Below are 18,108 nucleotides of genomic sequence, written 5' to 3' on the forward strand. Positions count from 1 at the left end.
ACCTAACACATTAATAATAATAACAACAATAATGATAATAGTAATAATAATAATAATAATAACGAGTGTTCAGTAATAGCGCGCTACTACCACCTTGTGGGCATTAACATGCATCACAGAAATACGAAGGTCACTAGTTATTATTTTTTTTAGTAAACGTGAGTCACGCCAACAGGACCAACCAGATGTGGGTGAAAATAGGACAAAACGATTGCGTGTTGCTTTTGATGTGTCACTTGCTGATTGCTAGTAGTCTTGTAAGGACATTTGTTTTTATTTCTATTGACTTGATTTGAACGCAAGTTTGACTCCAAATGGCCCTCATTTTAAAATGCCATTGGAAGCATTCATTAAAATGAATAAGTAGCTTATTCACTCAAAGACCAAATAACTATATAGACATTTAGAAATGTATAGAAATACCAAATGTGTACTGCGTCTGACGGAAAATGAAAATTATTCAGTTTCCTGTGCATTTGGTCAGAGGAGACTATTACTGTTTTAGGCCAGCAGGAGTCAGTATAAGATCAAACACTTCTTCTCAACAGGGCAGTGTTCATTCATTTACGTATAAGACAGTGGTTCGCATGGTTTTGAAGGACCCCATTTTGACTTGCTATCTATCTGACTATCTGTCTATCCTTCAATCTGCTATCTGTCTGTCTGCCTGTCTACCCATCCACCCAACCATCTATCAGACAAAAAGACAGGTGGATAGATAGATAGTTGGATAGACAGATAGATAGATAGATAGACAGACAGATAGACATAGATAGATACTTTATTACCATTGTACATTGTACAACGACCGGACTTCGCGAGAGCATCTGATGCTCCAGCGTTCAGTTCACATGTGACGTCACAGGCTCAGGTGTGGCGGCTCTGGCAGCGTGAGGATGAATCAGTCAACTAATCCGCTAATCTGAGCCAGGCTTTACTTGAGGGCGCCTCTGTGTGAGACCACGCCCACTCAGCTGTTTCCTCAAGTCCGGCGAGGCTCAGAGAAACTTTACTTCTGACCAACTCCGCGTTGAACACCTCCGAACCCGAGCGGTGGAGATGTCGCTCACGGACCAGTTGTGGAGTCCCACCAGCGTCCAGGTGACCGCGGTCCAGGCCCGGGGTTTGCGGGTGAAGGGCAAACAAGGAACCAACGATGCCTACGCGGTGATGCAGGTGGGGAAGGAGAAGTTCCAGACCTCGGTGGTGGAGAAGAGCGTGGCTCCGGTCTGGAAGGAGGAGGCCGCTTTCGAGTTGCTGCCGGGGGGTCGCAGCACGCTGCAGGTCCACGTCCTGCACCGAGCCCTGGTGGGTCCGGACAAACTGCTGGGTCAGGCGGTCATCGACCTGGTCCAGCTCAGCGAAGACACGGGCCGAGACAAGACCGCGTGAGTCCGACTAAAGTCTATCGATTAAAGAAAGAAAACAGTCGGTACAAATGTGAAAACATCGTCAGAACGTGAGTGGCGAGCATTGCGGTTTGACCGTTAAACATTAACCAACTAAAGGTTGTAAGGGTCTGTGTTGGTTGTAAAAGTCTTAGTACAGCTGAAACGCTTAAAATGTTAATCACATGTTCGGCGTCAAAGGCACTTTGGTTGAATTCACCTGCGCTAAATTGGGCCGGTGCCCGACCCGAATTGTCGGGAAGAGCTCTGACGCGATATTGCTCTACCGCTCTTGTGTGTCGCCACCTAGTGTCGTACTCTGAAAGTCCTTCCCCCAAGCTTCTCGTTCATTGTGAATATGATGAATGGCAAGCTTCCAAAGAACTACAGCCAATTGTCCAGTCAAATCCTCTTTTCTAAAAATAAATACATAATCATATCTCATTTTTAGCTTTTTTTCTTCGCTACAGTCTGCTGTATTTTTTTATTTTTTTTTTGCAACATTGCAAACGTCCCTGAACATATTTCCTTCAACAAGCAAGTCTTTGTTGAGTCTCAAAACTAGATTCCGCTCTGAGAGCCGACTTTCCGGCAGCTAAAGATCTAAAGTGGTAGATAATTAAAATTAAATCTCCACCTCACAATTGTTTGTGATCTCAGCTTCCTGTCTGCCTCCGCCGCGGGGTGTACCCTGTGGCAAAGTTGCATAAGCTCTGTGGAGTGACTTGTAGTGTGCACAGGCTGCTGACAGTGGAAAGAGTCTGGACTTCCTAATTTTGTAACGGTGCAGTTCACTTCCCATTAGATTACACTGCAAATGTCAGGTCACAATGCTGTCATTGAAAGAAGAAGCATGACTTGGAAGTTAGGCCCAACAGGACATTAGATTGTTTTTACATTGCATATATGTACGTCTCAGGAACAAGGAGAGCTGCAGGGGCCATTGTTATTATTGCCATATTTTGATCTTAAGTTGTTCATCGGATGAAATACCACGCATCCCACATAGGGTTGTAAAGGGAGTGAGTTTTCTCCTCTCCAGAGCTCTTCACGCATCTCAGGATTAAGTTAAAAGGTGAACTTTGGTTGCATTTTGTTCAACCTTCAGATCTCACTGTGGAACCCTCATGCCCAAAACCAGAAGGTGAATTTGAATTTAGACTGATATAAGGCATAATTCAAGTACTGTGTTTCCGAAATGAACCATTGTCATTTGTGAAAGTTGTGCTCACATAATGGGGATTGTGTTAATCTGTTCAGGTATTTTGGTTCTCCAGTGTGTGATACTGAGCGCACACACACACACAAACACCCAGTGTGGCTGTTTGCCTCTCATTGTTGAACCGTTTTGTTCGATGTTTCAAATGCATGTTGCACAGAGGTAAAGGACATTTACTCAGCAATTAATTTACTGTATATTTTTAAATGTATTTCCCATATCAATTATTCCCGTTTCAGTGCATATTTCCTTCCACATAAATCTATACATTTATCGCTTCCCCTTCAATCCACATTTATGTACACGGTTCTGTTTATGTATTCATTTTCAAGTACCTCATATATATCATTTTTTTGGCTGTGTAGTATTGTTTTAATTTACTTTTATAAATAAGAATTAATTTGTTCATATCAATGCAAGTTTGTTTCTACCTTAATTCATTCATGTTCTTTCTTTTAGTTTTGCCACTTGTGATTCCATTGTAGAAAAGGGGGTTATGCATGTCTAAATATGCTATTAGTTGAAGTCAGAATTGTTGTTTTGTCCTAAGTCCTAGATCTAGTGCTGAGATATAAACATTTCTGCTTAAGCTCATGTTGCGGAGCAGTCAATGCCTATTCCAAATTCCTTCTTTACTTTTGTGAAGCTTTGTAAAGTGAATCAATGTGCTTTGACTTCTCGCCAGTTTCTGTCAGATAAGGGATAAGGGGTTTATCTGTGCAGGTCCAAAGTGTTTCACATTCCTCAAAGTTAAGATCGATGAAGCCCAAATACTTTGGCTGTTTCAACAAAACAGGTCCAGTGTTTTGTCAGGAAAACGAGTCACTTTGTAAAGTCTTCACTTTCACATCTGCACTGCAAACATGGATGAAAGTAGAACTGGCTCCGCTTTTACAAAACAAAACATTGATTTATCGTTTGAGTTTTTACCAGCTGCAAGGTCATGTGTCTTCAACCATCCTCCGTGGAGCATGCTCACTGAAGTCCAGTAAGATGAGGCAATGCTATATGAGGCTACACTGCAGCAACCGTAAAGTTTCATCATCCCTTCATTTCCTGTACACATGCTTTCATCCAGCCCTCTCGGACCACTATATGAGGTCTTATCCAGAGAGCCAGGGCCAGTTTGGTGCCCCAACTTTATCCCTCTTGTAAGTTGTTCTACTGACTCGGCTCTTCTTCCTCACACAAGCTGTGTGTCAGGATAAGAGCAGAACATGCTTATCACAAGTTCAAGCCTCACACCGAAGGATGCATTTTCAAAGTCCTTAATTATTGGATGCCACTCGGGAGCAGCTGAGTGTGTGTTTAGATGAGATTAACGGGAAACGTTAACCAACATAATAGTTTCTATGTTGCCTCTACAGTAAGCTACTGTACAGACATGTTTTTATAGACATAATTAATAGAATTTTCAAATACTGAAATGATGGCGGCAGCCCTACTATCGACCATTGAATGTCGTTGAAGCGTTTTACATCACTTTATCCTGAGTTTCTTCTGAGATGGAGGATGACGATTTGTAAACATTGAGCGCCTCATTTTGCAAATGGCAGGAAAAGGTCTTCTGCTCCATTGTTTTGTTTTGAAAATCATGAAGGATAAGAAGAACCTAAAATGAGTGGGAAAACTGAGGGTGTAGTTGCTGGTTGAACGCTTAAAGAGGTGAAAGCAGACTTTCTAAGGGCTGTTACTCACTTCCTTCCTTTCTCCGGTGCTGAAGTTTCATTTGGAGTTGTTTGCTCAGTGGTGAGCTGACCTCTGATTCATGCTTCGTCAGCACATTTTCTGCTTAGGTGGTTGTTTCTTTTTCCCCCTTCTTGATAAAACTGCAGGAATTCTGTTTGGATGACAAAGGCAAGCTACTCGTATAAGATTTTATTGAAGCTAAAGGTTGACCAAGACCAACTGTTCTATCAGTCCTTTGATGTAAAATAAATGAGAAGGTGGAGTTGTCTTTGTGAGTCATACTGCTGTGAACAGCCATCCTTCCACTCTCCGGTGTTGTCTAAACTCTGGGTCAGGTTCTCACCGAGGAATGTGTTGGAATTGTTTGTCCAGATGAGCATGTTCTCTCTGCACTCTGACGAGTTATTGAAAGTGGGTTCGACCCATACATACTGGTGCGGTCAGTGGGAACTGGAAGGTTCTGATCAAAGGTTCCCCGCCCCTCCGCTCCTGGTAAACACAGTACATGCATTCATAAGTGCTTTCCACTTGTGTGCTGCTCCACTTTGGACTGGGTTATATATACTGGGTTGAAACTTTCCTCAGGGTTGGTTTTCTGGTTATCAACGGATGTTCCACAAACATTTCAGCTGCTATTTTGCTGAGTCACTTTCCATGGCAGCATCGTGGAGCCGAGAAAGAAGCAATTTAGTGTTCTCATTGTTGACGTGTTTTGAATGCATTAATCAGTATTTTTTTCTCCTGATAGACTTCAACCAAAACTCCGCCAACGCGGTGTGAAATCACTTGACTAACTATGGCATGCTGGTTGTTTCTGCCAGTGGCTCATGCTTGTCACAAATATTAATCCATGTAGTTCCACAGGATTGGTACTCTGCAAATGGCTCTTTCCTGGTCGACTTATACTGTTTACTTATTCTATTACAGGAGGGATTACTGTAGTCCCCAAACTGTAGTTTTATCAGTTCATCTGTAAATGTCTATGACAACTCTGTAGAATGTAAAGGATTGTTTTGTTCGATGTTATACCGAGGTAAACTGGGAAATGCAGATGTATATTAAAACACTGCTAAAAACACTTACTTATTAATTAATTTATATATATTGTATATTTTTAAATGAATTGCTGCTATTTTGCTGACTCACTTTCCATGGCAGCATCGCAGGGCCCAGAAAGAAGCAATTGAGTGTGCAGTTTGATCCTAATGTGGGTTTTATGGAACATTTTAAGCCAAATTTGGTTCACAAGTTCACAACTGCCACTTTCAAAAGTAATCCAGTGAGACCATGGCCTCGGAACAGTTGCTTGTGAATCCCTTCTTCTAGACCAGAGGATATTAAATTATTGGAAACCTCATTGGTGACTTTAGGTCACTGGAAATAACTAAAAGTTGGATTGTTTTCAAGTCTACAGAGTGTGTGTGCCTCGGTTGTTGATGGCAATTGTTGTTGGGCCATTGATTTATTTATTTATTTATGCTTAATGAGGAGTAGTGTTTATGGTTTCACTGTTAATGTTTTGCTGGCTTTGGAACCTTCACCTTTGAATTCAGTGGTTAAGGCAAACTCAAGTACAAGAGGGAGGTGATGAGCACTAGCACCTGGAACATGGTTCTGACAGGGATGCTCCGGTTGATCGGTCACCTATCGTAATTGGCCGATTTCAGCGTGACCGCTGAATGCCAGTGAATTCACTACCTGTCATTGCCAGTCACAACAACCGATCACATTGTTACAGCCGGCACTCAGATGTCATTTAAAGTTTGCATCCTGCAGCACATGCACAGGAAAATGCTGGGCAGGGAAGCGCCTTCAAAGAGAGTTTTCTAGGCTCATGAAAGTGAGACCGCTGGTTCCTCAGCAGCAGGCTGTTAGCACAGCTGACACTTAGCAACACCTTCCCGTCCAAGTCTGACATTTGGAATGCTAAGCTAATTGCCCAAGAAATAATTATTAATTTCACCGAGCTAGATGAGAAGCATTTTTAAGGTGTCAGTTATGTGGAGACAGCCACCTGAATCTGAAGAGTCCTGCTACAAGTCGCCAGTATGTAAATATTTTAAGAACATCACAAAGTCTCAAGAGACTCACCAAACTGCGACGTCTGTCTCCAATTAAATGTTTTTCAGTTGTCCTTTTGCCAGAAAAGTTGCTGCATTCTGCAAGTTTTTTTTTCCTCTATTTTTTGCCTTCTTGAAGATGTGTATTAAAACGTGTCTGAATTAAAATTATTTAATGGTTCATGTTTTCACATCATGTACACAGAAGGTCTCCTCATTTTGATCCCAAAGTCATTGTCAATCCATGTGATAGGTATCGGTGATCGGCAGCAAAAACCCTGATCGGAGCATCCCTAGGTCTGACTGTCTGACCTTTTTAGATTTTCATACAGTACATACAGGATTGACCAAAGGTTTGCAAGTGTCTGTTTCATTCCTATTGGCATGAACAGCATGTCAACACAACTGTGGCACCTCAAACAGCCAAACGAGGATTCGATAGTCTGTACATGACACTCAGTCAACACAATAAATGAAGACCTTGGTGTAAGCTGGTTTAAAAAAAAACAACAAAGCAGTAACCTACTGCTACTGAGTGATGCATGTTCTGCCGACACGGCTGCAGGAATATGAGAAGGCGAAGGATTTCTTATAGGGTCTCTTTACCCTGACTGCCTGAGCAAGTGGCTGTAAGTGAGAGACGGGTTCAAACTTTTATGCAGAGTCATTTTCAATTGTGAACCTGTGAGAACTCACTCTGATGCTGCTGTTGTCCTTACAAACTCTCAGGAGTCATATACCCGAGACTCCCCACTATTTATTATTTAGAAGACGGTAGGGAGAAAGAGAAGCCTCTTCAAGAAACCTGAGCAAGTCTTGCTTCCCGTATTAGTCCTTACAAGCACTTTGAGAATGATGTCAATGTGTGGTTTGTTTTTGAATGAGTTCATTGACACACTTGAATTAAAATGAATCTCTCTTGTTCTGCAGGTGGTTCAAGTTATTGGATAAAACTGGGAAGTCTGACAAAGACAGAGGAGAGGTTCTTGTTGACATACAGTTTATGAGGAACAACATGACCGCCAGTATGTTTGACCTCTCCGCTGCTGGAAAATCCAGGTCTCGCCTGGGCAAGTTTAAAGACAAAGTTCGAGGCAAGAAGAAGGAATCGGAAGCGTCGTCTGTCTTGGTCCCGACGTTCGGCCAGGTTCTGACCGACAGTGAGGAGGAAGGGAAGGGGGGTTTGGAGGAGGCTGCAGGAAGGGACGAGGAGGAGAAGAAGAAGAAGCACAAGATGAAGTCGCTTTTTGCCCCAAAGTCCAATCTTCAGAAAAATCTGTCCCAGTCAATGACTGTCCTTCCTGGGAAAAACTCATCATTGACAGGAAGCCTGTCGTCCTTGAATGTGGATACTTCAGAAGGTAATTATTGGAATAATATTGATGCTTCAATTGTTTCACTTGGTTTTTTTTTTTCTAATTTCTTAATTTTCTGTTTCTATGTGTGATTCCACATTGCAGGCAAAAAGAAGTTCAAGTTCTTGAAGCACAAACGCTCCGACAGCCGAGATTCTCAGAAACAAATGGAACAAAGTAACTTGTGCATCAATGGAAGTCACATCTATTGTGAGGAGCCACAGCCACGCAGCGCTCGCACCGGATCCAACTTCAGTCTCACCAGTTCAGGGCACGGTTCGATGGAGGACGTTCCGCAGAGTTCTCCACCTTCTGTGGATTCACTCAGAGTTGTGAAAGAATGCCCTTCGTGGACGGAGGAGCAGGAAGAAGCAGACGCAAGTGTTGATAAGATGGACTGCGTATCAGAAAACAGAAGGCTTGAGGAAGAAGAGTGTGGAGGGCATGATAGACTTCCAGAGATTCAGAGCAAAGAAGAGGTGGAACAGAGGAGTGATGAAGACGGCAGCATGGGGGAAGTTGGCCATCATAAAGTTCTGAAAATGCTTAAAAGATTTGAGGAAGGAAAGCAAGAAAAAAGAGAAGTAAGCAAGATCATAGAAGAAAAGCAAAGGAAGGATGAAAAGAGGGTGATGGAGAGCAGAGCCAGAGAAGAGGAAAGGATTCGTAAGGAGAATGAAATGGCTGACACAGAAAAAAGGAAGCAACAACATATAGAGGAGGAGCAAAGACTGAAAGAGGAAGAAGAAGAAAGGTTGGTGGTGGAGAAAAGGAGGCAAGAAGAGGAGGAAAGGAGGGTTATGGAAGACAGAATGCAAAGGGAGGAGTTTGAAAGAGTTGAACAAAGAAGGAAGGAAGAGCAAGAAAAGTTAGAAAAGAAAAGAATTCTAGAGGAGGAGGAGGAAAGGAAACACCAGGAAAGAATTCAAAAAGAGAAAGAAGTAGAAATTAAAAAGCTGCATGAAGAAAAACAACAGAGAGAATGGGAACGGAGGCAAGCCAAAGAAGAAAGACTGCAAAAGGAGAAAGAGGAGTTATTACGGAGAGCAATGGAAGAAAAGCTCCAAAAAGAGGAAGAAAGGAAACAAGTTGAAGAGGAGAGAATAAAAAGAGAGCAAGAAAAGCTGTGGGAAGAAGAAAGACTTAGAGAAATGGAAGAGAAGAAGAGACAGGAGGAAAAAAGGCAACAGGAAGAGAAGGATAGACAAGAGGAAGAAAGGAAACTGGAAGAGAAGAAGAGACAAGAGGAAGAAAGGAAACTGGAAGAGAAGAGACAAGAGGAAGAAAGGAAGCTGGAAGAGAAGAAGAGACAAGAGGAAGAAAGGAAACTAGAAGAGAAGAGACAAGAGGAAGAAAGGAAGCTGGAAGAGAAGAAGAGACAAGAGGAAGAAAGGAAACTAGAAGAGAAGAGACAAGAGGAAGAAAGGAAGCTGGAAGAGAAGAAGAGACAAGAGGAAGAAAGGAAGCTGGAAGAGAAGAAGAGACAAGAGGAAGAAAGGAAGCTGGACGAGAAGAGAAGACAGGAAGAAAGGAAGCTGGAAGAAGAAAAGAGAGCACAGATGGAGCAAGCAAGGTTGATGGAAGAGGAGAGAGGAAGAAAAGAGGAAGAGGAGAATTTAAAGAGGGAAATGGAAGAAAAGAGACAAAAAGAAGAAAGGAAACGGGTTGAAGAGGCAAGAATTCAACAAGAAAAAGAAATATTGATGGAAGAAGAGAGAATCCGAAAGGAGGAGGAGAAGAGGAAAAGACAAGAGAAGGAAGAAGCGCTGAGGCGAGAGGAAGAACAGAAGGTAAGAGCAGAGCAGGAAAGGAAGAAACTCGAAGAAATGAAGAGAGCTGAGGAGGAAAGAATTCAAAAAGAGCAGGAAGAGAGTAAACGACAAGAGGAGCAAGCAAAACTCAAGGAACAAGAAAGGATGGAACGAGAAGAGCAGGAGAGACGAGATGAAGAAGAGCGAGTGAGAAGGGAACGGCTATTAGAAGAGGAAAGCAGAATGATGGAGAGAAGGGCTGAGGAGGAGCAAAAAATGAGGGAAGATCAAAGAAGTCAACTCCGGGAGTACAGGATTCAAGACGAGGAACAGAAAAGGCAGCTGGATGAAGAAACAAGAGAGAGAAGTGAATTTCCTGACGACTCTTCCAAGAATCCACTTGAGGAAAACCTTTCCGATAATCCCTCTGATGAGATTCCTGACTCGCCTGCTGTGTCGACGGTCCTGCCAAGGTTTGTGCACCAGTCACAATGGAGAGATAGTCTTGTCTTTCACTGTCAAGGATTCGTCACAGGGTTTCTGACATTTCACGATAAACAAAACAATTTACCAGTACATTGTCCGTAGTTGCTCTAAAAACAACAAATACCTGCATCTTCAGTGTTTTTCAACCGGTGTGCCGCAGCACTCTGAGTGTCAGGTGACCCGTGGGAAATGGTCCAATTTAATTTGGAGACAGAAGTTCGTGATCTGATGACGCCATGAACCATTTACGTGTTGGTGATCTGCCAATGTGAGGGCACTACATGGATTCAGTCACATTCTTTCTATACACTATACATCTGTCAGCGCTCCTGTTCCCACACATGCTCGCAGCGAAGAAGCCGGTCAAACACAACTTTGAGTTTTTAAACCGGATGTGTCTCTAACTTGACCACGCACGCCATCATGACAGAAGCCTTCCTCGTGAGACCCGCCACGCCAAAGACTGTCTGCGCAATGTGACGTCTCAATTCAACATTTTATTGACACTCGTAGACCAATAAAGTTTGCCAAGTGGTTTTAATGTTGCTAAAAACTAAATACAGAACCAAATAAATGCGCTCCAAAATATGACGAGTGACAGAATCATTGTTATGAAGTTGATGCTAATTTGTCTGGAAATTCCCCAAACTAGAATAAAGTCATGCAAAATAGAATGAAATAGTAATGAAATCGAGACAGTTATTTAAAATAAATATTTTTGCCCACCACTTTCTGGAGACATTTTAGTAGTAGTAGTTTATCATCTTGTATATTTCTGTTAAAAATAGTGTGGCTGAGTTTGTTTAGTAGCATTTTCTTGAACGTTTTTCTTTTAGCATTGTTTTTGTTTGTAGCATTTATCAAGTCCTTCATGTATTTGACATTATCTTTAATCCACAAAAGGCTAACTCCATTTTCTAGTGTGTCATGTGGGAATATGTGACTTCCAAAAGTATGTCTTTCATGAATGGTTTTGTGCCTTCACTCTTAGGTGTCAGTCAGATTCATCTGACAGGAGCGAGGCAGTTCTAATAAGTGACAAGGACCATTCTGTTAGTCAGTGGAAGAAATCTCCAGCGCCTCAGCCTCCAGGAAGGAATCCAGCTGTGAGACGGCGTCAGCAGGAGTGGGATGAGTCACAAGCACAAATGACAATGAAACACAAAGATCCCAAAACTGTCAGTGTTGTTCCTCAACAACTGGCAGAAGCTGTCCCTTCCCTCAGACTGATTCCGACACAGACAAAGTCCGATGACGTCACTGGGCCCTCAGAACGAGTTAAACACTCTAAGGGTCCTGCACCATCCAGGCCGTCTCACAGGCTGCTGTCAGCTGCCTCTAAACCAGGTCGTAGTTTAAATCCCTTTGAAGAAGATGATGCTGAAGACACTGAAATCCCTCACTCTGCCATTTCAATTGTCCATCCTGATTCTGAAGCAAAAACCAAGTCCTCCAAGGTGACCCGAGCCCCCAAGCCTCCCACAAATCCAACAATGCCATCAACCTCTGACCCCTTCGCTGACAATCTCAATCTGACACCACCGCGTGACAGTGAGAAACCAATGTGTGATCCTGAACGAGATTCGGGCCTCTCTCTGTCTTTCCCCGAGGGCTCCCCACACAAGTCTGCGCCTCAGCAGAGAGTGGAGGAGAGCCACAAGAGGGCTCATCCTCCTACCACCCCTCGAAGGTGAGGCCACGTGACAACATGAAGTGTTAGGTTGTAAACCACTACTTTAAAGCCTGTGTTCTTTGGTCTGAATTGTTTTTTCTCGTTTCAGGCTTCAACCTGTAAAACCACTAAATGCTCTGGAGCATCAAGTTCATGGGCAGAAAGTGCAATCTGCTCCAGCCGTTGAAGAGCAGAACAAACAGGTATTATATTACTGCTTATTGGGCTTCCCCTTTCACCACCGTTCCATGACTGTAGACAACACAAGAGAAATGTGGATTTTTTTCTATGTTTTCTCAGATAAAAAGATCTGAAGTGAAGGGACCGTATTCTTTGCTGACTCAGGATGAGCTCGTAGGTCTGGTCCAGAAACAGGAGCAGCAGCTGATGGATCGGGACAAGAAGATAGCAGAGCTAGAACAGTACATTGACAACCTACTGGTTCGTGTCATGGAAGAACAACCAAGTATTCTCATGTCTATGACCTCCATGAAGACGGTTGTATAGGCTGCTTACACAGAGTTTATCATTTTGGTAGATGATGAACCATGAAGTTATGCCCAAGTATGATTGTCTGAGTGTCACTCTGGCAATTTCAAATCACAGTCATGGCTTCGTTCAGCTCTCTCAAATTGCTTGTGGTTGAAACAATTCACTTGTGTATTTGTATGTACTTCTGTTAGGGTTACAAGTAGTCTGCCATGGTGAGTGTTGCGAAAGTGCCTTCTGTTGCATTGTTGCACTTTGCCTTTGAACCTACGCTGCTTTTGCACTACATGTTTGCATGATGTTTACATGACTAGTCTGCTAACTCGAACACGCACTTTACAAAGCTAATGCTCCAAGCATGAGGATTTTCATCTTCATACTGGGGTTGTTTGATTTCTGCATTTTCATTTTTCAGACTACTGTCTTTTGATTATAACATTAAATAATGATCAGTGATTAAATTAATTTACTGTAATCATGTGTGATTTCTCTTTGTACATTTGAACAGGTGTTTGTGTGTTCTAGCGCAATGTTGGGGGCAACAATTGAGCATTGTTCTTTGACTAAATAGTAAAATTGAATAAAGATTTTTTTTCCAAAATATGTTTCCTGGTCTTTGATTACATTTTAACAGGTTTTAAAAAGACAATCTATAATTTGTGAACAAGGACTGCATCCAACAAGGGTTCCTTCAACCCCTGAGGTGCGTTGCGCATTAGATTTAATGAAACTCTCTGTAAATCAAAATGAATGTTTTATTGTCTAATCTGAATAATCTAATCTCAGTCCACTATCATAAACACTGCGTAAAGTATCAGTGTTCGTTTCCTTTGTTTTATCTTGTTCACTTTATAAAGGCTGACGAATTACACTGAATACACCAAAGCCAAGTTTGGAAAAAAAAATCTAGTTACCGGCAATATGTGTGTTATTATAATTAGTTATTCAACGAAGAACGACTTCTCTTTTTAAAGTCGCGGTGGAAACAACAACGTAAGATGACTGCGTTGGGTAAAATAAAAGTGTCACGTGACCGAGCACTTTGCACAGCCGGAACCTTTAGGAGGCTGCTCTTGTTTCCACACGGCAATATTTTGGTCACTAACGTTTAGCGAACGTCAACACCTGTGAAATGTGTGTTGGGTTAAACGTGCCATTAGTCGTTGTTTTTTTGCAAATCTGTCAGCAATGACTTCTACCTGTTCAAACTGTGGATCCACGAACGTCGTGGAGGACGACCTTTATGCCCAGAATCAGTTAGTGTGTGCGGACTGCGGCTTAGTGGTGTCCGAGGGCATACTGACCGGCAACCCCAGCGAAGGAACAGGTGTGTGAAATAAACCATAATCGTAATGGTGTTGCACAGCTTTTAACAGTCGCTTGTTTCATTTCACCCTAATGTTCCATGTCTGGTATCATCCCTCTGTAGATGTCAGCTACGCCTTCACCTCAGCTGCGACCAAGAAGCCGTGCCTGAACTTGAAGAAAGGTGAGTTTTGTGGACTTGCTGCAAAGTACTTGAACTGCTCCCTCTGCGGCTGCTCTCATGTACTCAATTCCAGGAGTGCTGCGCGTGCAAGCCATATGTCGCACTCTGAGGCTCAACCAAGAGATCGAGGAACATTCCATCAAATTTTTCAAACAGACCTATCAACATGAAAAATTCATCAACGTGCTCAACTCCAAGAAGGACATTCTGGGCGGCTGCTGTATCCTGCTGAGCTGCCGTTTGCTCAACTGGCCCGTCTCCATGGGAACCATCGCATGCATGCTGGACAGCGACGCCATGACGGTGGCTGGCGTTTACCAAGACATGGTCCAAGTTGCCAACGTCACGTCACCATTTGTCAGCATCACGACGCTAATAGAGGCTCACTGTGTAGAGTAAGTCAGTGTGACATTTGATTTAGTGCTGTATTGGTCGGTATTTAGACTTCATTGAAAGTGCATTTCTCCCCTCGGCCGTCAGACTGATGAATTCATAGACAGCCCTTGTTGTTAATCGTTTTTTTTGTTCTATCTATTATATTCTATGTTTATTCTATCATTATTATTATTATTATTATTTTGTTATTATTATTCTTATGTTTTGTTCATTGTTGTATGTTGTTCCAAAGCACTTTCCTAGTTGGTGGGATCCTCTCGGAACTTGGCAATAAAGCTCATTCTGGTTCTCTCTGAAACAGCCATTGATCCATTCGTGACGGTGGCTCGTGCTATTTGCAGCTCAGACTTATGTTGCTGTTACAGCTGTGCAACTGAGGGATGTTCCTAAAAGTAGCTATCATGTATTTTTGTGGTATTCTAGGGATGGTTATGTAACCATAAGCAGTCTCAGCTCATAGTTCTCCCGTTTAGCTTCTGGATTAGGTGCTGTCAAATAATGCCAGTAGAATTTGTCTTGAACATCAAGCAAAATAAAGCTGAATCCCCCATTGATAGTTTTTTTTTTCTTCTTCAGGTACAAACTGGGTTCAGATTGTGTTGCTGAGGAGTTTGCAGAGTCCACCAGAAGCCTGGCCAAACGTACCGAAGCTCTGCTGGAGCTGGCAGCAGACACGTGGATAGTGACGGGCCGTAAACCGATCTTCATAATGATGGCAGCTGTCTATCTGGCTTGGCAATCTTTAAATCCCACCCGGAATCGTCTCAAGGTCACCCTGAGTAAGTTCTGCAAGATGGCCAGAGTGAATAAGCTCGCTATGGCCCTGACCAGAGTAGCAGAGATAAAAGAAGTCCTTGTGAAGCTTGGCAAGGAGATTCCCTGGGCTCGACAGCCGGTGACTCCAGATAACGTTGTTGAACTGGTGGAGGACATCCTGAAGCACCGGACGTCACTTCTCTTCAAGGCTCTGCGGCGTCACGAAGATACTTCAGACACTGAAGATGGCCTGGAAAAACCGTCTGAATTAGACCAGGGGAATGAAAGCGCCCCTTCTGTGGCAGAAAGTGAACAGGATGTTGAAAAGTCAGGGGAGAGCACATCTAGCACTGATTCAAGATGTAAATGGGGCAAGAGGCTACTGTTTGCTCCTCCATGTGTGGCCCATCCCAAGAAAAGGCGAGTGGAGCAGCAGCACCCACTAGTGGATGTAACTGGCGATGAAGACATCTCTGACAGCGAGATAGACTCCTACATCCGCACCCCTCAAGAGATCAGTGACTTCTCCCGAGCGCAGAAAATTTTAAACCAACAAAACTGATGTGTTGGACGTTGGTGCTGCTGATTATGTTTATCTTATATATTTTGTAAATTTGTAATTAATTAAATGGTGTGGGTGATTTTGTTTGGCCACAGACATGTAGCTTTTTTTTCACTATTAAAAATAAACTCAAAGTGATAATTACAAATATGCTGTTCGGACTGTTGACGTATTTCATGATATGAATATTTGACACCGAAATACGTTTTCTATGTTCTGTTTTCTTCCTAAATTATTCAGACTTCTGAAGATGCTTTTTATTACGATAAAATACGGTCAGAAAATCAGTTATCAAATCTCACATGACCGAGACTCTGATTTGAGGAGCGCCGTCACTGTTTGCGTCAAGATGTTGTCTTCCCTCCTCAATTAATTTTTGTCCTCATTCCTGGCGTGCACAACCCAAAGTTCACAGTTCGATTGATTCCAGAGGACTAAAATGGTGTTTTAGTACGCGGCAAAACCACGTCTCCACTTTAGCAACAGCAGCTCCAGAGCAGGAGGATGGATTCACACATCCAGACAGACATAAATGCCCCTGGTTGGAACTGGATTTTTTTTTCTGACAATATTTTTATTGACTCATGACAGCAAAAATACAAATCTCAATGATCATCTTCTTTTCCCTCTTCCCCTCCAACAGTATTAGAACAAAGAAATTATGTCTATAACATTGCAATAAAAAAATGGATATATTAAGAAAAGGAAAAAAACCCAGAAACAGGGATGAAGGCGGTCTTCATGAGGGCACTAACTTCACTGCTTAGTGAAGAAGAGGCTGGAGACTTGAAGGGCTCGATGGAGACTGATGGTGGCCAGTACAGCATGCATGACTGTTCTGATGTTATAAGATTTTACAATGATGCAAGCAAATTGGTGAGCGATTTTAACATTGATGTCGGGCTAGCCGACAAACCATGGGCTTGAGTCTGACATGAAAAACATGATGGGAATCTGAAGTGCAGAGGAACTGCACAGGCTTGACAGAGGTCTTGGCATTTTAGCTGACATTTCGACAGCTTGATAGAAGACTCTGAATGCGCTATTTCCCCCTCCGTCCATTTTTGTGTTTTTTAGAAATGGAATGGTGCTGTTATTCAATGTAATCTTTGTACTCTCTCATTTCTGCCTCTGTGGTGGCGCACATCCGTGGTTGGATTGTTATTCACGTAGTTTTACATCCGCACCAGCACTGACTCACAACGATTTATGATGACGCACCAGCTGCTTCATGTGTGATCTGTGGTGAAGGGGTTGACATCCACTTGTCATACAATGAATTGTCTTAAATCCATTTGAAGGTCTTTTGAAGTCCCTGACAGGAAAAGAAAAGATTTTGAGAATCCTTGAGTGTGTAGCCACCTTGAGCCCCTGATGCTGCTCCCTCTGATTTCGCCCAGTAAAACTGGGGGCAGCATCAACTGGGCCTTATGTAATACAGACACATGAAGAAAGACAAGAGCTGTGAAAGAGAAGATCAAGAAGATCAACCTTCAACTTCTCGTAAATATGCTGGTGGTGTTTGTAAATGCTAGGAAACGCAGATACTCTCTGACCTTTTATTGTACGAGTCCACATGTACAGAGAAGCCTGTGAATTTTCTACAGTTGCTTAGCTACAATCTGCCAAACTCAAACAGAATAATTATTGATGATTCACGCACAAAATGTGTCCTTTCTATTATTTATCTGTGCAAGTCTGCATTGCACAATCATTGCCTGAAACATTTCTTTTCAATAAATCATTGATCCTGTGCCTCATTGATCTCACTTGAATTTGCCCTCAACAGGTTCCATAAGCTTCACTGGCGGTGTCCAGTTGTTTTCTCACCACCTCAAGTGTCACATACCCTTCATAAGTACACTTGGCCACCCCTTGCCACTCACGTGCGCAACCCAAAGTTCACAGATTGATTCATTCCAAAGGAGTGAAATGGTGTTTTAGTATGCGGCAAAACCATGTCTTCACTTTAGCAACAGCAGCTCCAGAGCTGCAACATGTTTGCAGCTGCAAATGCCATTGTGAAAAACAAACTTAATCCACCAAGCCTTCATAGCAGATCATCAGACAGGGTCTTCTTCTTTGTCCCTCACAACCCAAAAACATTCTTCATCTTACAAGACAACAGTTAGCCAAGGCTACGTGCAGTGTGTCACTTGTATTATGTCTACAGTGAGGAATGTCATCATCCCGTGACCCTTTGTCGGTAACACGAGAGGGTTTTCGTGACATCAGTTCAAACTTCGTACTGAGAGCTGAGTCAAACAACGCTGTGAAGTTGAATGACTTTCAAGAAGGCCTACACATCTTTTATTTTACTTCCTCTCACACCCCCCAAATACAAGTAACATCCGACTTACGAGCAGGATGGGTTCCGACCAACCGGTCGTAAGTCAGATTGGACGCAAGTCGAATACCATTCAAAATAGCTGACGCAAAGGTGATACTGTAGTGGTAGTTTGCAGTGTGAGAGTGAGATGCTGGGACACTGTGCTGCCATAACTGCCGTGCGTATTGCCGGGCTGCTATGTGCTGCGGTGCCAGACATTGAATAAAAATAAATAAATAAGCATCTGCTGGCCGTGGTCGTAGATATGGGTGGATGTAAGTCGAGCAGGTCGTAAGTCAGATGTTACTTGTACGACATTTTATCTCAATCCAAATATCAAGCACATGTACCTGCCACATGTTCACCCACTGCGCTATGTAACACAGTAAAAGCAACGGCTTAGCTGCACACACAAACACAATGCGTGCACACACTTAACTCACATCATTGAAAAACAAACACATTGT

General features: G+C 42.8%; 2 protein-coding genes across 4 annotated transcripts; both read left to right on the forward strand.

The window, feature by feature from the left end:
- Nucleotides 1–963: 963 nt before the first annotated feature.
- LOC128756436 (golgin subfamily A member 6-like protein 25) lies at nucleotides 964–12,682 on the forward strand. Of its 3 annotated transcripts, none has more exons than XM_053860958.1 (6): nucleotides 964–1,388; nucleotides 7,287–7,717; nucleotides 7,817–9,935; nucleotides 10,940–11,638; nucleotides 11,730–11,823; nucleotides 11,921–12,682. In XM_053860958.1, the coding sequence occupies exons 1-6, from the start codon at nucleotides 1,060–1,062 to the stop codon at nucleotides 12,125–12,127; spliced, it is 3,879 nt and encodes a 1,292-aa protein (XP_053716933.1). In that variant the 5' UTR covers nucleotides 964–1,059; the 3' UTR covers nucleotides 12,128–12,682. The 3 variants fall into 3 exon arrangements, with proteins under 3 accessions (XP_053716933.1, XP_053716949.1, XP_053716940.1); XM_053860974.1 differs by having other exon boundaries at nucleotides 1,049–1,176; XM_053860965.1 differs by lacking the exon at nucleotides 964–1,388 and adding an exon at nucleotides 1,543–4,707.
- Nucleotides 12,683–13,070: 388 nt separating this feature from the next.
- brf2 (BRF2 RNA polymerase III transcription initiation factor subunit) lies at nucleotides 13,071–17,061 on the forward strand. Its single transcript, XM_053886527.1, has 4 exons — nucleotides 13,071–13,436; nucleotides 13,539–13,598; nucleotides 13,672–13,993; nucleotides 14,571–17,061. The coding sequence occupies exons 1-4, from the start codon at nucleotides 13,298–13,300 to the stop codon at nucleotides 15,310–15,312; spliced, it is 1,263 nt and encodes a 420-aa protein (XP_053742502.1). The 5' UTR covers nucleotides 13,071–13,297; the 3' UTR covers nucleotides 15,313–17,061.
- The last annotated feature ends 1,047 nt before the right edge of the window (nucleotides 17,062–18,108 follow it).

The sequence above is a fragment of the Synchiropus splendidus genome, chromosome 1 (assembly GCF_027744825.2).
Source record: "Synchiropus splendidus isolate RoL2022-P1 chromosome 1, RoL_Sspl_1.0, whole genome shotgun sequence".
Classification (NCBI taxonomy): Eukaryota; Metazoa; Chordata; class Actinopteri; order Syngnathiformes; family Callionymidae; genus Synchiropus; species Synchiropus splendidus.